The sequence below is a fragment of the Bos taurus genome, chromosome 7 (assembly GCF_002263795.3).
Source record: "Bos taurus isolate L1 Dominette 01449 registration number 42190680 breed Hereford chromosome 7, ARS-UCD2.0, whole genome shotgun sequence".
Taxonomy (NCBI): domain Eukaryota; kingdom Metazoa; phylum Chordata; class Mammalia; order Artiodactyla; family Bovidae; genus Bos; species Bos taurus.
This window is the reverse complement of record NC_037334.1, coordinates 34,273,652-34,298,757: the sequence shown is the minus strand read 5'-3', so window position 1 is coordinate 34,298,757 and position 25,106 is coordinate 34,273,652. Positions and strand designations below refer to the sequence as shown.

The 25,106-nt window shown below is 41.0% G+C and overlaps 1 protein-coding gene and 1 long non-coding RNA gene across 3 annotated transcripts in view; one reads left to right on the top strand and one right to left on the bottom strand.

The window, feature by feature from the left end:
* Positions 1-7,612, top strand: part of HSD17B4 (hydroxysteroid 17-beta dehydrogenase 4) — a 134,405-nt gene extending 126,793 nt beyond the window's left edge. For both annotated transcript variants that reach the window (XM_059887959.1, XM_015472128.3), the window contains exon 24: positions 6,244-7,612. In XM_059887959.1, the coding sequence (XP_059743942.1) occupies positions 6,244-6,462 (219 nt within the window). In that variant the 3' untranslated portion in view covers positions 6,463-7,612. The remainder of the gene's footprint in view (positions 1-6,243) is intronic.
* Positions 390-6,320, bottom strand: LOC100295797 (uncharacterized). Its single transcript, XR_235224.5, has 2 exons — positions 6,232-6,320; positions 390-1,442 (listed from the first exon to the last, which is right to left on the bottom strand). It is a non-coding gene; the product is annotated as an uncharacterized lncRNA (long non-coding RNA).
* Positions 7,613-25,106: the final 17,494 nt, after the last annotated feature.

Genomic DNA, 25,106 nt, shown 5'->3' with positions numbered 1-25,106 from the left:
TATAAATTAGGGAGCTAAAACCAGACAGTGGCAACATGACTGATAAATGTTCTCCCTCTCCTTAGCTGCTAGGATGGCCACCTAATTTTGGGTGTTATCACAACTGAGTTTTCCTCTCTGACTCTTAAATAGAGACTGGGGCTGTACAAGTAAAACAGGTGATCTCTGATACCTGATACATTGTGTTTTACCTTGTATTAACAAGGTGTTTTTATTCTTAAAAAAATTTAAGAATTTGACAGCATGTGGGACCTTAGTTCTCTAACCAGGGGTCAAACCCATGCCCTGCTACAGTGGAAGGCAGAGTCTTAACCTCTGGGCCACTGTTGGGGATATGTCTCCAGGACTTGGAAATTGCAAACCTGAAAGAACAACACTTGGACAGTCTCTGCAAGGACTGACAAGTTTATTTCTGTAGTCAAACCTTTTTATAGGAGCAAGGAACAAAGAGCTTAGAGCATACAGCCAGCAGAACATGTACAAGGCTAGGATATAATCAGTAAAAGATACTTCAAGGAACAGCACATTCTTAACGACCCATGTATTTATCCATGACCCATTTTCTCAAGTATCGTCTTTAATGTTTAATTGTTAAATCTAGGTGCCAAGCATAGCCAAAGGCAGGAAATGTTCTTCAGCAATCAGTACACAATGCCTGTGTACTTCTGGCCCTTCGCCATTTTCCCACGGACCTCCTCCTTCAAGGCTATTTTGCACTGTGCCTCCCAACATATCCTCCTTTTGTTTTTAGTTTAAGCATGGCAGCTGTTAGTTGGACTCTGTCGTAGGAGGCACGGAGTCTTGAGTAGAGACATCTGTATAGAATTGTGTAGTGCCATACCAGATAGGGTTCCAACTGTAACAATAGATATTAGACTAAGAATGCCAGCAATAATCCATCCTATTATGCGCCTTGACCTCCTTAAGCCATATTTGAGCAAAACTGAGAGAAATACAGTCAGTCCATGGTTCTGTTAGGTTAACAGGAAGCCACAAATCAGATCTTTGCCTGACTATTGCAATGTTGACATAATGATATGAAATAGTATGGTTTAAACACGTATACAAGGCACATGCTGTACAGTTAACAATCTTAGCCAAGAGATTTATATCGAAGTTACCTACAATAAACATGTACGGGAGCTGCACACAAGATTGGGTATAACCTGTACTATCGTATAAAAAGGTATAGTTTTGAGGTTTTTAAGGCTTTCGCAGTCTCATACACATTGGCAAAGTGCTCCAGTGCAGCAGGAATCTTCCACACATGCCATTCCTCAGGTCCTATGGTAGGGGTTCAGACATTGACGTTTTCTCTTCGGCTTCTCTATGGTCATTGATGAGACCCTTCGCGTCAGCTGCATCACCTGTCGGGGGAATCTGGTCTTGGGGTCCTTCTCGGTAACGGACATGGCGAAGTGGAACCCAGATTTCTTCTCCATCTGCAACGACAAGACCATAACCTCTGCCTAGGAGTCATAAGATCCCTGGCAACCATTGATTAAACTGCTTATACCATATTGGTGTGTTGGCTTCTAACAGTTTCTTACTGTTTTCCTCTGCAAAATGTCTGTCTGCACGAGTATCAGAACTATCTTTTAGTAAATTTAAAAAATTTAAGGAATAAAGAGTTAAAGATAATAACAATTGAGGGTTCATAGGATAAGAAGTGTATCTCCTCTTCCATATTCCCCCTTTCTGTTTTAATAAATGAGTTTTAAGAGTGCGATGGGTTCTTTCGATAATTGTTTGACCCTGGGGATTTTAGGGTATCCCCGTGATGTGTGTTATATTCCATTCCATTAGAAATGAACGAAATGAGTGAGAGGTAAATGTAGGCCCATTATCTGTTTTTAAGACCGAAGGTATTCCCATAACAGGGAAGGTGAGTAAAAGTGTGGAAATGGCGTGTTTGCTGGATTCTGAAGAGACAGGCACTGCCCATATAAAACCTGAAAATATATCAACTGAGACAAAAAGCAAAGAAAACGTTCCCAAGGAGCAATGAGTGAAGTCAGATTGCCAAAGGGAGTTAGGCTGTTGCCCACGAGGATTAACTCCTGAAACTGTGGTACGTAAGTGCAGAGGAGCACAGACATCACAGGATTTAATGATATGTCTCACTTCAGTGAGGGGAATATGGTATTTAGAGTGCAATCTTTTAGCATTGGTATGAAGATTAGTGTGTTCGTCCATAGCAGATGTAAAGATAGGAGCTATGAACTTATCAACAGCATCATTCCCTGCTGCTAGGGGGCCAGGTAAACCTGAATGAGCACGTATATGTGCAATGAAGAAAGGTTCCGTATGTGATCGAATTAAGGCTTGAGTCTTTGAAAAGAGAATATATTAATTCTTCATCTAGGTTGTATAAAAAGGCAGTAACAAATTCGGGGAAAAGGGAAGCAAGGTATTTGGAATCAGTACAGACATTGAAGGATGATGGTTGAAGAGACAAAAGAGCATATAAAGCATACAGTTCAACTCTTTGTACTGAAGAATAGGTAGTGGGTAATTTCTTTTGATATCAGGGCCGAAAATCCCAGCTATGCCTTTCTTGTTGCCATCAATGAAATAGGTAGGTGCATTTGAAGTAGGCTGGGAGGCTATGATATTAGTTACTATAAATTTAGTAAATTGTAGGAAGTCCCATAATTTTCCTTTTGGCAAATGGAATGAGATAACATTCTGAAAGTCACTTAATGCTATTTGCATGGTCATGTTATACTGTAAGGCAATTTGTAATTCCTTTTTTGTCAAAGGGACATGTATTGCATATAGATCAAATCCAGTTAAGGTTTGTACATGGCTCCTTCCTGATACAATTAGTTGTCCTATTTTCTCAATGTATGATACAATTTTCTTTGACTGCTTAGTATGTAGATATACTCATTCTATCAGGCTGTTTTGAGCTATGATTGCAGTAGGTGAATGTTTGGTGGGGAATATATATAAATAGATCAGTTGGGTATGGTCCAGCCGAGTTGAGAAAGATTGTTGAATGTGTTTTTCAACAAATTTTAATTCTTCTTTCCCTTTTTTTGTTAGCTGTCTAGGACTATTAGGGTCAGGAGGTCCCTCTAAAATTTTAAATAAATTTTGTAATGCATAGGTGGGAATGCCAATAAATGACCGAAGCCAATTAATATCTCCTATCAATTTTTGAAAATCGTTTAATGTGTGTAGAGAATGCACAGAGATTTGAGTTTTTTGAGGTTTTATCTTAGACTCTTCCATAACATGTCCTAGGTAATTAAAGGGTGCTTTCAATTGAATTTTATCTGGTGCAACAAGTAGGTCATGATTTTGAAGAGTGGTGGTGACTTCATCATATAACTGTTGTAAACAAAGTTCAGATTCCATGGAAAGGAGTATGTCATCCATATAATGAATTATGAAGGCAGTAGGATATTTATCTCTACTGGGTTGTAATAAAACAGATATAAGATATTGGCAAATGGTAGGAGAGTTCATCATCCCCTGAGGTAAAACCTTCCATTGAAATCTTTTAACAGGAGCCATGTGATTTATAGAGGGAACTGAAAAAGCAAAATGTTTTATATCTTTAGGATGCAAAGGTATAGTAAAAAAGCAGTCTTGTAAATCAATAATAATTACAGGCCATCCTTTTGGCACCATGGAAGGGGAGGGCAATCCAGGTTGTAAGGGCTCCATAGGAATCATAGTATTATTAATATTTCTTAAATCTATCAACATTTGCCATTTTCTTGATTTCTTTTTTATGACAAAAACGGGAGAATTCCATGGGGAAAATGAAGGCTCTATATGATTTTCTTGTAATTGCTCATTTACTAATTGTGTGAGAGCTGCCAACTTTTCTTTAGTCAGGGACCACTGAGGTGTCCATACTGGGGCATCAGATTCCCAATCAAGAGGCAGCGGTGTTAACTCAATGGCCCCCATCAAAAAGCCTTATTTCGAGAGATAGTGGCTTTTGTTTGTTCAAGAAAATCCCTTCCCACAAATTGATAGGAATACTGGTAATATATGGTTTGATGTAAACTACAATTTGATCAGGACCATAAGCTTGTAAATAGGATGCACTGACGAAAGTTCGTGTAGCATCAGCCTCTCCTACCCCTAACAGTCTGGAAGGAGCCATAGTCTTACCCAATTCAAGGGGCCATTCTTCAGTTCTAATAATGGAAATGTTGGCTCCTGTATCCAACATACCTGTGAAATTTTTTCCCCATATCTTTAGATAAGCATAGGCTTTTGATGTTCCTTTAATAAGGTAGATAGTGCGGCGGTAAGGTTGGTGCTACTAAAACCTCCCTGCCTAATTTTATCAGATGCCCTCATTGGTTTGACATATGGCAAAAGTAATAATTGTGCAAAGCATTCCCCTTTTTGTAGATATATATTTCTTAATTTTACGACATTCACCATGACATGTATCTCTCCTTCATAATCTTCATCCACAACTCCAGTCAATACTACTAAACCTTTCATTGTACAGCTGCTACGTCCCAAAATTAGTCCAATTGTTCCGGGTGGGATTGGACCATAATATCCAGTGGGGATTTTATGAGGATTGTATAATTCTATTAATTCCATATCATAAGGACTAGGTATATCAATGCAAGCACTCTTAGATGTAGCTGCTTGCAGTGTCATAATGTTGGGTCCTCCTTTTGTAGTGGGGCTAGAGGATAGCCCCTTTATTAGTTTCCCTGTTGTTTTTGTTGTGCCTCTGGTGTCAGTGCATTTCCATCCTTATCGAATTTGGAACGACACTCATTCAACCAATGGAATCCCCTTTTACACTTTGGGCAAACTCCCGGGGGCCTTTTATTATTAGAAGTAAGATTATTTTTAGCTGTTTGCACTGGCATGCGGCATTGTTTTTTCATATGGCTGGCCTTCTCGCAGTTAAAGCATTTAACACTGGCAGCCTTTTGCACATTGAAAGTTTCTAGTGCCGCTGATTTTGCTCTATGGGACATAGATCTGATATCTCTACAAGCTTTCAAATATTCCATAAGAGAACCAGTTTCTCAAATTGGTCTAAGCATGGATTGACATTCCTCATTAGCATTTTCAAAGGCAAGTTGTTTTAAAATAATATTTTGTAAGATTTCATCTCTGATAGATTTTTCAATGGCATCCTTTAATTTTCCTATAAATTGGGCGTATTTCTCCTCATGTCCCTGGGTAGTCTTGACAAATGAACCATCATCAACCTTTGCCCATGCTCTGCAAGAAATTTCTCTAATGAAATGCAACATCTGAGGGGTAATATTATCTAATTGCGCAGTCATATCAGCCATGGCTCCTGTTCCAGTGAGTATATCCTAGGTTAAATTGGCAGGGTTACCATGAGATTTCTGGTCAATCATCATTTGTCAGGCCTCATCACCAACCCACATTTGCCACTGAAGTAATTGTTGAGGATTTAGAAACATCTTTGCTACTTGAAAAAAATCATATGACATCCAATGATCAGCCCATCCTCTGAGGAATTCTACACAGTAAGGAGAAGTAGGTCTATATAGAGTGCATGCTTTCTTAAAGCTGGGCAACATACCAAAATCTAGATTAGCCCAAGCATTCTGGCCTTGGGCAGGCTGATCAAACTATATTGGGAAAGTGAAAGTGCAAGTAGGCATCTCCCAAGGAGGTGTGAAATGATTAGTATGAGCAAAGTTAGCAACTGCTAACTTTAACTGCTAACTGTAACTCTGTTACAGACGGGGCAGAAGGAAAAACCTCAGGTTTGGGCTGTCCGTTGAATGAAATGACCTCTGGTCTAAGTGGCTTCAGTTTTGACATATCCTGTATACATACGTCTCCAAGCTATTTTTCCAGTGATTGTGTCTGATTAAGCATAACATTCTTATATTTCAAAGCACCTTGCATATCTTGTTCCTTAAGCTCATATTCATGTAAAGACTGAACAGTTTCTACTTCCAAATCAACATTATGCCCTTCAATCTGTTCTATGACAGCCCATATGAGTGACCATGTAACCCACCATTGAGGGGGAATACGGACTCCTTGCCGATATGTTAGCAAAATATTATTCTTAACCCTTTTCCATATGTCTAGATTGAGCGTCCCCTCCTCTGGGAACCATGGATTATGTTCCAGTAAAATATGATAGCAGTCATTCAACTGATCTTTTGAAACATTAACACCATTTTGTTTCAGAAAGTGATACATTATAGAAATGAAAGGAATCTTACTGCTATGTTGTCCCATCCTGCTTACCTCTTTCTGCAGGGCTCGCCGCTTTGTTCAGTCGTCCTTCAAGTCCCTGTTCGGCCGCCACTTTTTGGAGATATGTCTCCGGGACTTGGAAACGGTGAACCTGAAAGAACACTTGGACAGTCTCTGCAAGGACTGACAAGTTTATTTCTGCAGTCAAGCCTTTTTATAGGAACAAGGAACAAAGGGCTTAGAGCATACAGCCAGCAGAACACATACAAAGCTAGGATATAATCAGTAAAAGATACTTCAAGAAACAGCGCATTCTTAACAACCCATGTATTTATCCATGACCCATTTTCTCAAGTATCGTCTTTAATGTTTAATTGTTAAATCTAGGTGCCAAGCATAGCCAAAGGCAGGAAATGTTCTTCAGCAATCAGTACACAATGCCTATGTACTTCTGGCCCTTCGCCATTTTCCCACGGACCTCCTCCTTCAAGGCTATTGTGCACTGTGCCTCCCAACAGCCACCAGGGAAGTCCTTTAACAAGGTGCTTTTAAATTCTTGCTCTTTACTGTAAATTAATTGTAGTTATTAATGCTTTGGCATTGGCTTGAATTATCGTGTTAGCTGTGAGAAGATCATTCAGAAAGGGGTTTTGTTTTTTATAAAGGTTACCCATGACTTCTCCCTGAACTATCTCACATACAGTATTAGACACAGGTAATTGGTACATGGGCTTCCCTGGTGGCTTAGCGATAAAGAATCCTCCTGCCAGTTCAGGAGATGGGAGTTCGATCCCTGGGTCTATAAAATGCCCTGGGAAGGAACCCACTCTAGTATTCTTGCCTGGGAAATACCATGGACAGAGGAGCCTAGTAGGCTAGAGTCCATGGGGTGGCAGAGTCGGATATGACTTAGCAACTAAACAACAACAAATCAGTACCTGATTTTGCTCCATGACTGAAAAAAATAGTGCCGTGTGCAAACGTGCTTTGTGCCAGGGGCTCTAACAAAGCCTAAGCTATGTTTTAAATGTATTGTAAGTGGCTTGGACTGCAGAGGAATAAATTAAGATGACTGTAAGGGGGATGTGAGTCCAGCCACATTCCCACCTCTCCTGCCCTTATGCTGTGTCTGTTGCAAGTCATTAGTCCACTGAGGATGTATTTTTACCTCTCAGAACTGTTCACAAGCTATTACAGTATTTGCAGTAATGAAGGACAATACAGGATACTTCCCCTCCCTCTGAGTATGGAAATGTGTTAAAATGTACAGAGGAACTTCCTTGGCAGTCCAGAGATTAAGACGTCACCTTCCAATGTAGTGGCTGTGGGTTGGATACCTACCCGGGGAGCTAAGATTCCACGTGCAAAAAAATGAAACGTAAAACAGAAGCAGTATTGTAACAGATTCAATAAAGACTTAAAAATGTACAGAGACTTACTGAATTTGTCATAAATGTTGAACTCTTAAAAGTGCTTTAGAGAAATCATGACCTGGTGAGCAGTTTCCATCTGCCTTCAGAAAAGGGGCTTAGCCGTTTCTTCACTGGGCTTTTTTTTTTTTTTTTGAGTCAGGAGATAAATAGCAGTAATGCTGTAATTCTGTGATACTGAGACAAGAGCAACAGTAGTCTAGTAGTGAAATAGAGGGAGTCTAGAAAATTCTGGAAATCTTGGTAAAAGAACAGGATTCAGGATCCTAGAATCCGGAAAGCCACAGAATCAGTAGCAGTGACTTCAGCAAGTGATTATGGAATCCAGGATAACTGGAGAAGGCAATGGCACCCCACTCCAGTACTCTTGCCTGGAAAATCCCATGGATGGAGGAGCCTGGTGGGCTACAGTCCATGGGGTCGCTAAGAGTCGGACACGACTGAGCGAATTCACTTTCATGCATTGGAGAAGGAAATGGCAACCCACTACAGTGTTCTTGCCTTGAGAATCCCAGGGATAGGGGAGCCTGGTGGGCTGCCGTCTATGGGGTCGCACAGAGTTGGACACGACTGAAGCGACTTAGCAGCAGCAGGCTGCAAAGGAGTTCTTGAAGATTTTACCTGTTTTAATCTTTTTAACCTTAAAGTTGGTCTGTGTTGAGAAAAGGTGGTCTCTCTCTAGAGTGGAGGTTAACGTATGGGGATTTATGCAGTGGTTTTCAAATCATGGTCATGGAGCCAGCAGCATGAGTTTCCAGGTGATTCTGATACTCGTTCAAGCAGGAGAGCCACCTGTGTATACACCTTCAGTGGATCCCACCCATAGGTACGTGGGACTGTCAGAGGAACTCTTGGTGAAGTGAGATGACAGCTTGGTTTGTGAGCTCTCTGGTAGTGAATGAGTTAATAGAAGGTTGTGTTTCGGTGGCTAAATTTGTCCACATATTTAACAGCAAAATTTCTTTCTCTAAAATTCTGGGAGATGGCTTGTCACTTCAGTAGAAAATACTCCTGAAGCTAGGAAGGAAAGTTCTGACTTAAAAAGGAAAATGAAAAAAGGGTGATTCTGGGAAGAAGCGGCAAGACACACACCTGACTGGTTATTAGTTGACAGTATGAAAATCACTGTGCCCCAAAGAAAACTTATTCGATGATATTCAATGAAATGTTATCCAAATGAAAGCATTTTAAAAAGTAAATATGGATGGATAATTACCACGAAATTGTTGAATTTCAGTAAAGGCAATTTTCATTTGTAGAAATGACATTTTTAACTCTGTACCAGTTCAGAGGCACCATCAGCAGGCAGAGTAGTCATGGGATTTTTAGTCATTTTTAGCCTTGGATCAGTTATGTAAAAAGTCTAATGAGAATCAAACGGTATGAAGGCTCTCTTGCAAATCATTATATGTATAACATGTTCTTCCCGTTAAAGTTAATTCATTTGGTGAATATAAGGAATTCCAGTTGGATTATGGAATCTTATGAATATTTCCCTTCACCAGTGTAACCAGAATTTAAGTGGCTGCCATGTGGACAGAATAGTATTAATGTTCTCATTCTTTCTCTAACCAACAGTAGAAAGTATCAGCCACATTCTTATGAAGGGTGAATAAGATTTATTATTTTATTTTTAAAATTTTCTTTATTTTGATAACTTTTTGTTTTATATTGGAGTATAGCTGTTTAACAGTGTTGTGATAGTTTCAGGTGGACAGCAAAGGGACTCAGCCATAGATATACGTGTGTCCATTCTCCCCCAAATCCCCCTCCTATCCAGCTGCCACATAACATTGAACGTAGTCCCATGTGCTGTATACTAGGAGAAGGAAATGGCAACCCACTCCAGTATTCTTGCTTGGAGAATCCCAGAGACAGAGGAGCCTGGTGGGCTGCCGTCTGTGGGGTCGCGCAGAGTCAGACACGACTGAAGTAACATAGCAGCAGCAGCAGCAGCAGCAGCTGTATACTAGGTCCTTGTTGATTATTCATTTTAAATATAGCAGTGGTACATTGTTGTTGTTGTTCAGTCCCTAACTTGTGTCTGACTCTTTGCGACCCCATGGACTGCAGGACGCCAGGCTTTGCTGTCCTTCACTATCTCCCAGGGTTTGCTCAGATTCATCTCCATTGTATCAGTGATGCTATCTGACCATCTCATCCTCTGCTGCCCTCTTCTCCTCTTGCCTTCAGTCTTTCCCAGAATCAGGGTCTTTTCCAATGAGTTGGCTCGTCACATAAGATAGCCAAAGTATTGGAGCTTCAGCTTCAGCATCAGTCCTTCCAATGAATATTCAGGGTTGATTTCCTTTAGGACTGAGTGATTTGATCTCCTGTTGTCTAAGGGACTCTCAAGAGTCTACTCCAGCACCACAGTTTGAAAGCATCAATTTTTCAGCACTCTTGTTGATGGTCGAACTTTTACATCTGTATATGATTACCAGAAAAACCATAGCTTTTACTAGATGGACCTTTGTCAGCAAAGTGATGTCTCTGCTTTTTAACATGCTGTCTAGGTTTGTCATAACTTTTCTTCAAAGGAGAAAATATCTTTTAATTTCATGGCTGCAGTCACTGCCCTTCATGGATGACTGTCCTTCATGTAGTCACCCTTTCATGGATCACAGCCTTGTCATGGCAGAGGGGCTTCTATGACTTGAAGCTACCAGCCATGCCATGTAGGACCACCCAAGATGGATGGGTCACAGTGCAGAGTTCTGACAAAATGTGGTCTGGTGGAGGAGGGACTGGCAAACCATTGCAGTAGTCTTGCCACAAGAACCCTATGAACAGTATGAAAAGTGTGTGCATGTCTGTCCCAAACTCCCTAAATATCTCTTCCCTTCATTCTTGAAGGGTGAATAGGATTTTTCACTACAGCATTACACCAAAATGAAAAGGATACAAAATTAAATGCAAACAAACTTTACCTCAAGCAAAACTCATGGCTTTTGGAAATAAGAGTCTTTATATGAATAAAGGAGAAGCCATATGTAAAACTAAGAATATCACCTTTAGGAGTGCCCTACGTTTGAGATATGAGGCTCTTAATTTTCTAAAATTACCCCTTCCTTTGTGTGGGTATTATCTGCTGAGCTAATGGTTTCTCATTGAGCATTCTTTTTGAATGGATAGCTCCCCTATCAAGCTATCCTGGAATGGTGAGGACTGAAATTGATTTTGAGAAGTATGGATATATCAGACATTGCTGAAAAAAGAATTCTCAATTCTTCATGTATCCACTTTTTGACTTATTTTTCCGATTATATGTGAGTCACTTTTCTAAACAATTGCCTTTTGAATCTTTTTAATAAAATGTACACTTTCTGCTACTGGGTGTCTAGAAAAAAAATGGAGTAATACATCTTCCTCGGGGTTCTGAGGATTCTTTTATGTTAATATTCTTTTTTTACAAATGAAGCTTCAGGATAAAAGTCCATTCAGCAACATCTGAGGGAAATAAATAATAAGCCAGAGACCATATTTAGAAATGTGATCAGAAAAGAAGGCTAGTGTTTAACTTAGGGATCATTTAAGCTTGTGGAACATGAAGTTGTTCTAGAATTCTGGTCATATGGAAATACATATGTACATTATGTTTAACATATATATCTAACTAGGCAATATGACCTCTTCCCATAGCAGGCCAAAATAATTATGGGAAGAAAACCTTCATTATATTTTTTTTATTTTTTAATTTTACAATATTTTAATTACATAATTGAACCACATGCATTTATGTAAATTGAATGTAATATCTGTGATACAATTTCTCGTATTAAAAAAAAAAAAAGAGTTCCATAGTTATTTCTGTGTAAATTCTCCATGAGAACTTTTTCTCCTAAACAACATATCCATTCTTGAATATATTGATTGTACTTTCCTTTTAAACTTACATGCAAGTATTAGATCACTTATTTTTTAGTTTTTAAAAATTGGAGTGTAATAGCTCTGCGAGGTTGTGTTAGTTTCTGCTGTACAACAGCTTGAATCAGCTATAAGTAGACATATCTCCTCCCCGCCCCCGCCGCCTGTCACACCCTTCTAGGTCATCCCAGATCACCAAGCTGAGCTCCCTGTGTTATACAGCAGCTTCTCACTAGCTATCTATTTTACACATTCATTATATTTAAACAGTTGGAATATGTGAAATTAAGACTTTGGAAGGCAATATGTGGGAATAGACATTAAAATGAGAGGAGGAGGAGCTACTATTTCAAACTTAAGTCACCCAGTTGTGTCTGACTCTTTGTGACCCCTTGGACTGTAGCCCGCCAGGATCCTCTGTCCATGGAATTCTCCAGCCAAGAGTACTGGAGTGGGTTGCCATTTCCTCCTCCACGGGATCTTCCCAACCCAGGGATCAAACTCATGTCTCCTGCATTGACAGGTGGATTCTTTACCCCTGAGCCACCTGGGAAGCCCCAAGTGTTTCCATACATTATGTCATATAATACTCAAGAGGAGCTTCAAGGATAATATATCCATTTTACAGATGAAGTTTGGAGGGATCAATAATATCCTCAAGATCATGGACTAAAAATAGGGATTTATTTCAGAAATCTTAGCAAAGATCCAAATCTGTGGTGCTGGGATGGTAAAGTCCAGGCAACCCAGAGCCCTGATGGGATAAACAGTTGATGAAAATATGTGTACTCTGACCTTCACTCTTGCTCATTTACTAACTTCTCTCAATGCTGCTATTTACTTTCTGAGTTTACAGATAAAATCTTTGGCCAAAGAAATTATTCAAAGTTGGTGGAGAAAAAGTTCAGTATTCAGAATAGATAAGTAACTCTTACTTATCAACAATTTATCAACAGTCAACAATAAAGAGCCAAAAACCCAATTAAAAATGGGCAGATAATTTTGAATAGATAGTTGTCCAAATAAGATTGACAAATGCCAATAAGCAGATGAAAAGATGCTCACCATCATTAGTCACCAGGGAAATTCAAGTCAAAACCTTAATGAGATACTTATTAGGGATGTGGAGAAATTGAAACCCTTATTCATTTTGCTGATGAAAATGTAGACTGGTATAGCCACGGTGGAAAAATTTGGCAGTTCCTTAAAAAGCTAAACAGCTTTATCACCTGACCCAATCATTTGACTCCAAGTTATATACTCAGAACTGAGAACATGAGTGAGTGAGTGAAAGTTGCTCAGTTGTGTCTGACTCTTTGTGACCCTATGGACTGTAGTCTGCCAGGCTCCTTTGTCCATGGAATTCTCCAGGCCAGAATACTGGAGTGGGTAGCCTTTCCCTTCTCCAGGGGATCTTCCCAAGCCAGGGATTGAACCCAGGTCTCCTGCACTGCAGGCAGATTCTTTACAGTTTGAGGCATCAGGGAAGCCCAAGAATACTGGAGTGGGTAGCCTATCCCTTCTCCAGGGGATCTTCCTGACCCAGGAATTGAACCAGGGTCTCTTGCATTGCAGGAGGATTCTTTACCAGCTGAGCTACCAGGGAAGCCCCACTGAAAACATGTTCACAGAAAACCTTGTACGTGAATTAAAAAAATTATTTTTTTATTTGGATGGGTCAAGTTATAGTTGTGGCACATGGGAATCTTTATTGTGTCCACTCACTCTAGTTGTGGCACCTGGGCTTAGTTGCTCCAAGGCATGTGGAATCTTCTCTGACCAGGGATCAGACCTTCCTCCCTTGCATAGCAAGGCAGATTCTTAACCACTGGACCACCTGGGAAGCCCCTATATGAATGTTTATAGCAGTATTATTTTTAATTGCCCCAAAGGTAGAAACTCAAATATATATATCAACTAATGAATGGATGAAGAAAATGTGGTATGCCTATGCAATGGAATATACTCCACCATAAAAAGGAAGAGGGACTGATATCTGCCACAATGTGGATGAACCTTGAAAACACTATGCTAAGTGAAAGAAACAAGTTATAAAAGGCTACTTATTCTATGATTTCTTTTATATGATCTATCCAGGATAGGAAATTCATGGAGACAGAAAACAGATCAGTGGGCAAAAGAAGGAAGTGGAAAATGATGGCTTATGGGTATGGGTACTCTCTTGGGGGTAATGAAAATGTTCTTAAATTAGATAGTGGTAATAGTTTGCACATTCTCCCAAATATACTAAAGACCAAATAATTGTCCTAAAGGAAATCAGTCCTGAAAATTCACTGGAAGGACTGATGCTGAAGCTGAAACTCCAGTACTTTGCCCACCTGATGTGAAGAACTGACTCATTGGAAAAGACCCTAATGCTGGGAAAGATTGAAGGCGGGAGGAGAAGGGGGCAACAGAGGATGAGACGGTTGGATGGCATTACCGACTTGACGGACATGAGTTTGAGCAAGCTGAACTAAATGAATTTTACACTTTAAAAGGATGGATTTGATGGCATATTAAAAAATAAATAATTAAAATATTTATAGCTCCCCAGATAGAAAAATTAATAAAACCAAAGGCTGCTTCTTTGACTAGATAAATAAGATTGATCAGTTCAGTTCAGTCACTCAGTCGTGTCCGACTCTTTGTGACCCCATGGACTGCAGCACACCAGGTCTCCTTGTCCATCACCAACTCCCGGAGCTTACTCAAACTCATGTCCATTGAGTCGGTGATGCCATTCAACCATCTCATCCTCTGTCATCCCCTTCTCCTCTGGCCTTCAATCTTTCCCATCATCAGGGTCTTTTCCAATGAGTCAGCTCTTTGCATCAGGTGGGCAAAGCATTGGAGCTTCAACTTCAGCATCAGTCCTTCCAATGAATATTCAGGACTGATTTCCCTTAGGATTGACTGGTTTGATCTTCTTGCAGTCCAAGGGACTCTCAAGAGTCTTCTCCAACACCATAGTTCAAAAGCATCAATTTTTAATAGCGCTCAGCTTTCTTTATGGTTCACCTCTCACATCCATTCATGACTACTGGAAAAACCATAGCTTTGACTAGATGGACCTTTGTTGGCAAAGTAATGTCTCTGCTTTTTAATATGCTGTCTAGGTTAGTCATAGCTTTTCTTTCAAGGAACAAGTGTCTTTTAATTTTATGGCTGCAGTCACCATCTTCAGTGATTTTGGAGCCTCCCAAAATAAAGTCACTCCATGTTTCCATTGTTTCCCCATCTATTTGCCATGAAGTGATGGGGCCAGTGCCATGATCTTAGTTTTCTGAATGTTGAATTTTTCACTTTTTCACTCTCCTCTTTCACTTTCATCAAGAGACTCTTTAGTTCTTCGTTTTCTGCCGTAAGGATGGTGTCATCTGCCTATCTGAGGTTGTTGATATTTCTCCTGGCAATCTTGATTCCAGCTTGTGCTTCATCCAGCCCAGCATTTCACAATGGTGTACTCTGAATATAAGTTAAATAAGCAGGATGACAATATGCAGCCATGACATACTCCTTTCCTGATTTGGAACCAACTTGTTGTTTCATGTCCAGTTCTAACTGTTGCTTCTTGACCTACATACAGATTTCTCAGGAGGCAGGTGAGGTGGTCTGGTATTCCCATCTCTTGAAAAAATTTCCAGTTTGTCATGATCCACACAGTCAAAGGCTTTGGCATAGTCAATAAAGCAGAAGTAGATATTTTTTCTGGAACTCTCTTGCTTTTTCAATGATCCAACGGATGTTGGCAATTTGATCTCTGGTTCCTCTGCCTTTTCTAAATCCAGCTTGAACTGTCTGGAATTTCATGGTTCACATACTGTTGAAGCCTGGCTTGGAGGATTTGAGCATTATTTTGCTAGTGTGTAAGATGAGTGCAATTGTGCTATAGCAATTGGCATTGCTTTTCTTTGGGATTGGAATGAAAACTGAACTTTCCCAGTCCTGGCCACTGCTGAGTTTTCCAAAGTTGCCTGCATATTGAGTGCAGCACTTTCACAGCATCATCTTTTAGGATATGAAATAGCTCAACTGGAATTCCATCACCTCTGCTAGCTTTGTTCGTAGTGATGCTTCCTAAGGGCCACTTGACTTGCATTCCAGGATGTCTGGCTCTAGGTGAGTGAGCACACCATCGTGGTTATCTGGGTCATGCAGATCTTTTTTGTACAGTTCTTCTGTGTATTCTTGCCACCTCTTCTTAATATCTGCTGCTTCTGTTAGGTCCATACTATTTCTGTCCTTTATTGTGCCCATCATTGCATGAAATGTTCCCTTGGTATCTCTAATTTTCTTGAAGAGATCTCTAGTCTTTCCCATTCTCTTGATAGAGATTGTTAATCTCTAACACGTGTGTTGGGGGAAAAGACATTAAATAAAATTAAATAAGATACAGAAAGAGAATGGTCAAATAAATAGACACAACAGAAATATAAAAAAATAACAACAAATTACAGAAACACCTCACAATAATATTAACTTGATATATCAGGATTGAAGATGTATCCTGCATGTGTTCTCAATGGCTGTGGTCTTTAGTTTTAATCTTTTCTGGGAGGTCTGTGGTGAGAATGTGAAGGTGGGGTCAGGGGGCAACAGCAAACAATCTCTGAAGAGGCCTCAAGTGAGCAGGAGTCTGGTAGCCTAAATCTGCAGCACTGGACCACCAGCAAACTGGGGAATTCGTAGCATTTCTTTCAATAACCTGAAGTTTTGGCTAATTTGGGTCTTAGAATTGTTGCAATCTATAATGAAGCCACTAGATGGCATCACAGTGCAGCTAGCCAGGGTAAATCTTAACCTCTGTGGTGTTACAGTTCCTGGCCCCTGGTTGTAAAAGTTCATCCCGAACATTTCATTAGTTTCACAATTAAATATCTCTTCATCTACATGACTAATTTTTAAAATTAATTACTTTATTTTAATTGGAGGCTAATTACTTTAAATATTTTGGGTTTTGCCATACATTGACATGAATCAGCCACAGGTGTACATGTGTCCCCCATCCCGAACCCCCCTCCCACCTCCCTCCCCATCCTTCCCTCTGGGTTGTCCCAGTGCACCAGCATTGAGTGCCCTGTTTCATGCATCTAACTTGGACTGCATCAAACTTTACATGACTAATTTTTAATGTTTCCATTATACTTATGGCTTTTTCTCTGCTATGATAACTATATGTGAGTGAACTTAAAAAGTAGGTGAAGTGGATACATTTCTTGAAAAATAGAATATGTCACAATTAGCACAAATTTAATAGAAAATTTAAAGAGAATCATAAATAAATATGAAATAAACTGAAATGGAATTTAATGGCTTCCCCTCTCTGGAACTCTAAGCTCAAAACTATTTTTCAGGTAAAGTCTAAGAAACTTCCAAGAGACAGTTGTTTTCTAACGTACACTGGTCGTTCCAGACAATAGATGAAGATAAAAACTGCCTGGCTCATTTTATGAACCCAGGTTAAGAAATAAGATTCACACTGTGTATGTGAGTGCACCCTCTGCTGGGGGCTGTGGCTCTCTCAGCACCAGGGAGACATTGGAGCCTGGCCTTTGCCTATTGAGTCCAAAGATGTGCCACAAAGATGCCAGGTCCTCTCTCTCTTCTTCCCCAACCTCTCCAGCAGACAAGAGCTCCATGTACTCAGGATGGGAGACCTCGGCTGGAACATGGGGACTCAGTGTCACACCAGGACCTCCTGAATAGAGGACACTTGCAGAGAGAAGGGGACAGCACTTTTCCTTCCTAGGGTAGCTGGGTCAGAAAGTCTTTCCTTTGATCTGAAATCTGCTTCATTGGGGCACTCCCTGAGTACATGATCTGCTTGAGCAGCTCAGTTGGGACAGTGAATAGCAACCAGCTGGGAAAAAACAGGGTCTTCAGGTCTGTGGTGCTGCAGTTACAGACCAAGTTCCAGGAAGATACTGGTTACCACACACGGGGGACCTGAAGTAGATGGAGGACAGACCAGGAGAATGAGGAGTCTTGAGTGGAGTGGCCCATGCATGAAACAGCTGGGTTAGTTGTTCTGCACACAACTGCTGTTGCTGGGTAGCACAGGATATGAGTGGTGTTGAGAAAATCCCATATTAACCAGAAGCTTCTCAGTTATACTGATATCATTTTGTAAAATATTTATTTGGCTGTGCCTAATTTATTTATTGGGCTTCCCTGGAGGCTCAGATGGTTAAGAATCTGCCTGCAATGCAGGATACCCGGGTTTGATCCCTGGTTCAGGAAGGTCCCCTAGAGAAGGGAGTGGCATCTCACTCCAGTACTATTTCCTGGGAAATCCATGGACAGAGGAGTCTGGTGGGCTACAGTCCATGGGGCTGCAAAGAGTCAGAAGCCACTGAGCATGCACTGCACCACCCTGTCTTACTCACAGCCCGTGGGACCTTTGATCTTCTTTGTGGCATGCAGGATCTTTAGTTGCGGCATGTGGACCTTAGTTCCCTGACCAGAGATTGAACTCTGGCCCCCTGCATTGGGAGCAAGGAGTCTTAGGGAAGTCCCTAAGATACCAGGGAAGTCTCTGATATCATTTGTCTATCAGTCTGTGTATAGGAACTTCTGCAAGACAGACTGTATCTAGGAATTAGTTTATCTAAGATTATGCATGTGCTCTATGGGGAAAATTTTTTAAATGTAAATAAAGAGCGTAGAAGATGACCTGAATAAATGGAGAAAAATTTCATGCTCTTGGATGAAATGACTAATATAATGAAGATGGCAATTTTTCCTAAATTATGTATAATTTCCATTCAATCCTGATTAAAATTCCATTTGGATTTTTGGATGAATTTGATAGCCTCTACTTGAAAATTTAGTAGAAATTTCATAAAGAAAGCTGAGCACTGAAGAATTAATGCTTTTGAACTGTGGTGTTGAAGACTCTTGAGGGTCCCTTGGACAGCAAGGAGATCAAACTGGTCAATCCTAAGGGAAATCAGTCCTGAATATTCATTGGAAGGACTGACGCTGAAGCTCCAAAACTTTGGCCACCTGATGCAAAGAACTGACTCATTGGAAAAGATCCTAATGCTCAGAAAGATTGAAGGCAGGAGGAGAAGGGGATGACAGAGGATGAGATGGTTGGATGGCATCACCTACTCAATGGACATGGGTTTGAGCAAGCTCCAGGAGTTGGTGATGGACAGGGAAGCCTGGTGTGCTGCAGTCCATGGGGTCACAAAGAGTCAGACATGACTGAGCAACTGAATGGAATTTGAAAATTTATACAGAATAATAAAAGTACACAAATAACAAGCCCATGTCTTTTTAAAAATTGTAGTAAACACATCAGATCGTTGCTCTGGACAAATGTACAATACAATAATGCTAACTATAAGCAGAATGTTATACAGCAGGTCTCCAGAACTTTTCCATAATAAGCCAAGCTTGCAGAAGAAAACTGAATATAACATTTCCTGGCAGATACTGAGACAGGCTACCAAGCCATAGTAATGAAAACAGTGCGATATTGGTACAAGGCCAGGCAAATTGATCAGTGGAACAGAACAGAGAGTTCCACAGATTCATGTATTGATTGGAAGTTAATATATTGTAAAGGTGGCACCACATGTCAGTGGGAAAAGGAAAGATTGTATATTAGATACTACTGGATGAACAGGCTCTTTACACAGAGAAGAATAATGTTGATCTTGTCAAACATCATATACAAAGGCAGATTCCAGATGACTAAAAGACCTAAATGTAAAAGTTTAAACTGTACAATTATTAGAAGAAAATGTAGAACTTCTTTGTGACCTTAAGGTGGGGATTTATTAACAAAAAGCTCAAATGTGAAATCTTTAAGAAGAAAAGTTGATTTTGTTTACCTCTGAGCAATGTTATTACAAAGATTAGAATGTTAACAGACTATGAATCAAGTTCTACTGCCAACAAGGGACTGATGTCTGAATACTACTGCAAATTAACAAGAAGAAGGTGCAATCTTTAGTGGAAAATGGTAACGTATAGGAAAAGAAAATTTACAGAATAAATGCAAAATTTTACAATAACATATGCAGATAGAAGAGTATATGTTGTTTATAAAGGAGGAGAGAAATGCTGGTGGGCCACAGGGACTTAAAATATACACGTGAATAAACAAAGGAGTAAATTAATAATTAAGAGAGGAGTCTGTGGACCTATGAACTGAGCCCCACCAACTGAGGTGTGTCATCACCTATTCTTCTCTGAAGGAGACCCAAAAAGAAAAGGAAAGCAACATAACTGAAGGTATCTGTCTCGTTAAAGCTCTGAACCCTCCCCTTCTTTCTAGTGTTATCCCTTGAGGCCCTGTAAACATCTTCCTGTTAATTAGGTAACTTCAGAGGCTGTCTTGATGATTATCTGAAGTGATGTATGTAGGGCACCCGGCACAGAGTATATCCTCAAATGCTAGTTTCCTGGTCCTTACTTGAATATTTTCTTTTTCATCGGCTTTCCCCCTAACAGTTCTTCATTTAACACTTAAAAATCTTTCACCGTTGGGTTCATTCTTCTCTGGTTTTCTCTGGTTTTCTCACTCCATCACTCTATCACACTATCTAAATGTGGTCACCTTAGTTTTCTCCTACAGGTGTGTTTCTCTTCTGGAGAGCTCATATCTGTGAATGCAGCCTGGGAGAACATAAGCCGCATCACCCTGATGGCTCAGGTGGAGTCCCCTCCAGTCCCCTCCAGTCCCCACCCCAGAATCTATCAAGTAACTTCCGCTGCCAGCATCCTTTCTCTCCCATCCCCTCTTTGTGTCATACTTTTTCAGCCCCAGGAAGAGAGGTTGCCTGTTGAGTTTCATTTCATTAAATTTGCTCTCAGCCTGTCAATTGTGCTTTCAAACAAGGTCTCCAGCTTTGTATCATTCTGGAATTTGATACATGTATTGGGTGGATTTCCATGGTGCTGTGGGCAGAGCTAGGCCAAATTGAAGGATGGTCCAAAAGGCAGGTTTAACTTCAACATAGGGAAGATTTTGAAAAATCAGAGATGTCTCAACATGAAATGGGTTTCCCTGGAAAGTAGTGAATTCATCATCGGTGGGGGTGTTCCAGGTGTGGTTGCTTGATCAAGGCAGGGCTAATGGAGTCCTGAGGATCTTAATTCTCCTGTCACATTAGAATCATCTGGTTGTTGTTGTTATTCAGTCAGTAAATCATGTCCAACTCTTTGAGATGTCATGGACTGCAGCACGACAGGCTTCTCTGTCCTAGCTCCCAGAGTTTGCTAAAACTCGTGTCCATTGACTCAGTGATGCCATCCAACTATCTCATCATTTGTCGTCCCCTTCTCCTCTTGCCCTCAATCTTTCCCAGCATCAGGGTCTACACCAATGAGTTGGCTCTTCACATCAGGTGGCCAAAGTATTGGAGCTTCAGTTTCAGCATCAGTCCTTCCAATGAATATTCAGGGTTGACTTCCTTTAGGATTGACTAGTTTGATCTCCTTGCAGTCCAAGGGACTCACAAGAGTCTTCTCTAGCACCACGGTTTGAAAACATCAGTTCTTTGAGTCTCAGCCTTCTTTATGATCCAACTCTTGTATCCACGCATGACTACTGGAAATACCATAGCTTTGACTATACGGACCTTTGTTGGCAAAGTAATGTCTCTGCTTTTTAATACACTGTCTAGGTTTGTCATAGTTTTCCTTCCAAGGAGCAAGTATCTTTTAATTTCATGGATGCATTCACCATCCACAGTGATTTGGGGCCTAAGAAAATAAAATCTGTCACTGCTTCTACTTTTCCCTTTTCTATCTGCCGTGAAGTGATGGGACCAGATGCCATGATCTTAGTTTTTTTTTTTAAATAATCTGGAGAGTTGTTTAAAGCTCGCTTTCTCTAAGATAGCCTGATTTAATTGCTCTAACATGGGACCAGTTCAGTTCAGTTTAGTTTATTTCAGTCGCTCAGTCGTGTCCGACTCTTTGTGACCCCATGAATCTCAGCACGCCAGGCCTCCCTGTCCATCACCAACTGCTTTAAAGCTTCCCAAGTGATTCCAATGTTCCCGTAGAACTGAGAACGCAGAAAGAAATTAAGCTTAGGAAAGTTGAGTCTGATAACCTAAAACTCTGTCTTTCATCTCAGAAGTATTATTTTGACGTTCTATTTGGTATCAAGTTGGTGTGTTATAGCCACAAATTCTGGGAAGCAAACTCACTCATAAGGACAATGCAGATAGTGGAGTGCAGTTTATTACACCGGCGGGCCCAAGGCAGAGTCTCCTCTTAGCCAAAGACCCCGACCAGTTTTTGTGAAAACCTTATATACCCTAAGTTTACGTGCTCAAACTCACCTCCCCAAATTCTTTGACACTAGACTGAACAAAGGAAAAGAAAGATACAAAGTTAACACGTGATTCTTATGTTTTAAGCCTAGGTAGTTAACAGTGGACAATTATCAATAGGCCTGTGGTCATACCCCAATAAGCATAATAGAATTTATGATTCTATTTGGTTACACAGATAATTAGGGTGTTCTTTTAGGTGACAGAGAGTCTAGGTATGAGCCCTGGGGCTCTTCCATAGGGGTGGGGGTGGGGGGTCTGGTTTTTCAGTTGTATGTCATTTCCATAGATACTGGCATATAGCTCAAAGTCCACAGTCCAGCCCAAGATGGAGCCCTGCTTTCAAGATGGAGCCTGTTCTGTCTGTTTCCTCCTTCATTTCCCCTTCTTGATGCTCTTATCTCATAGTATGAGTATCACTCATAGGGATATATTGCACCCTGGCTCTCTGACCACCAATTTGGGAGAACGACACCAACCTTTGGGTTACAAAGTTCATAATACATTGTAAAATGCAGGATCCACAAAGCAGAACTATCAAGGCAACTCTGACAATGGTAAATACAGTTTTCCACCAAACACCCTTCACCCAGGATAGGACCAAAGTCCAGAAAGGAATCTTTTCATTTGACATTGCTTTTACCTGGTTTTTCATGTCATGTAAAGCAGCTGATACATTGCCACAACATTCAACCTTAATTATAACACAGGTCCCTCCTTGAGCAGCTGTGAGCATGTCCAAAGCCATTTTATTTTGAATTACTGCTTTTCTCATTTGGATTTGTTCTTCATTTAAGGCTTGGATGGCTTTAGCACCATCTAGGAGGGCCTGTTTTGTTTAGTTAGTCAAGGCCTCTACTTTAATCATAATATCTGTTATCCTTATAGAAGGTATGAATAAGGCAGCAATATACTCATGCCATTGAAACACAGACCTCGTTCACCTAGCATGGGTGGTGGATAAGGTAGATTTATCTATCTAACCTAACCCATTCTCAATATGAAATGGGTTTCACTACTTTCCAGGGAAACCTATTTCATATTGAGAATGGGTTAATTAGATTAGGTCAATAATGTAGATTTACCAGGGCTTGTTGTAGGTTAGGCTTTATGCTGCCATGGGCAAAAGTGAATCCCAGTGTGCAGTGGCCTACCCAGCTACCCTAACCTACCAAGGCCAAAGGTTAGGCCCACAAAGCCATTGGGTTCCATTGGGCACCATCCAGTGGATTCCAGGGTTATATTTCCAATCAGAGCCTGGCCAATGGATGGACTGGTTGGGGTGGTATGTGACCTCGAATGTTTGTTTACATTGTTCGGGGGATAGGTACCCCATATATTTTAGTTCTTTTGGGTCTAATGGAGGTCACCAAACCCTACCCTTTGTTCTTTTTGTTCCCAGCATATAGAAGTAGGAGTAATTGATTGACCCTTTTCTGGGGTCATCCAGAAATATTCATCCCAGACTTGGTAGAATTGTTCAACATACCTAGAGGCCTGTCCTCCCTTACTAGTCAGGGAGCTTTTTCCTTTTTGTTTCACTATGAGGTATAGGCTTTTTTACTTCTGTGAAACTGGCGTTTACATCAAATGTAACCCCATGACCCGAGTCTATTGACTGTAGGTCTGGCTTACACCAAGAGAGCAGGGAGAGATTATGATTGACGAGAGGAAGGAAAGTCTCTTTTTGTTGTCCCAGAAAAGAGCAGAGTGGTTTAAAATCTTGGCAGAGCGGTGACACCCACCGAGGAAGTCCATCCATCACAGACAGAGGCATAGCCCCACAGAGCCAGAAGTTGGACGTGTTGTGGAAGTCCACGTGGGAATGTGCCCATGAGATGAAAACATTGTCCTGAGTTGAAATGAAAGTTAAATTCAAAATCACGTTGATGAGGCCAAGCAGCAGGAGTTGATTATGCAGCTTCATCCCGAAGGCGCTCGTCCAGGATCTTCTTTTCCTTCTTCTTAAGGATGACCTTAGTCTCTCGAGGGTCAGTGGGGTCCCTCTGCGCAGCCCACTCAGCGTTTTCTGGGTCTGCGTGGTATGTTCTCTTCACCCTCATGTGGTGGATCCAGGGAGTGACACGTGCAACTTTAACTGCCGTAGGGGTGGTTAGAACAACAGTATATGGACCCTTCCAATGTGGGGCCAAGGAGTCGTGTTTCCAGTCCTTGACACAAATCCCCGGGCACAGATTCATGAATCTGTTTCCCTGGGGGGAATGGCACCCTTTCTTGTACAAACTTAGTTACCTGATTTATTACCTTACCCAGTTGTTCCATCTGCTGTGAAATCTTATCTCCCTGTACCTGAGGCAAATTTGTTGACACCTGTTTTATTATGGGAGGGGGCCTTCTATACACAATTTCGTACAGAGAATAGCCGTGGGACCATGGGGTCATCCTGAGTGTGAACAGAGCCGTCGGAAACAAGTCCACCCAGGAGCAGTCAGTCTCTAAGATCCACTTGGAGAATGTCTCTCTAAGTGTCCGGTTGGGCCCTTGCACCATCCCAGAACTCTGGGGCCTATATGCTGTATATAATTTCCACTTCATGTTTAAAGTTTTGCTTACTTGTTGTACTAAATCAGCTATGAAAGCCGGGCCATGGTCCAATCCAGTGCTGGTAGGAAATCCAAATCTCGGAACTATCTCCCTAAGCAGGCACCGGGCTACTTTTGATGCTTTTTCAGTCCAGGTAGGAAAAGCTCCTAAGTAGGAGGGTCTTGAGCTAACCGTAGCCATGAGTCAATATATGGATATTGATCTGGGTGTCCTGGCTCTCCTGTGACTACTGTATAAACTGCTTCCACTATTTTTAGTGGAAATAAAAATGGTGTTCTCTGGTGGCCATCCTACTCCCATAGGGGGCCATTCGACCTCACCGAGTATGTGGAGGCGGGTAGCATCATCTTTACCCATAGTCTCCTCCAAATCCCTTCTTTAAATGTTTAATCATGCACTCTAATACCGTTGCCTTAGATTCACTTCCCCCATCTTGCTTACCTTCTCAGATCTTCTTCTACTTTTCCTTTTCTTTCTGTCGACGAAGTTCTCAGTACCCTATGTACTTCTGATATTTCCACTCAATGAAACACTTAAATTGCCATCCACATCCTTCCTAATTGGGGTGAGAAGAGCCCTACCTGTCAGATCCCAAAGGGAGAAGGGGGATCAGCGTGTCTTCACCTGCCGGTCAGCACGGCCAAACCAGAACACCACGTGATCCAAGACTGTTTCTCCCTTAACTTTTAAAGTCCGTTCTGCCTTGGTGGGCTTGATCAGGTGTGGATGAAAACACAAATGGGTTAAATATCCCACATCCCAGGCC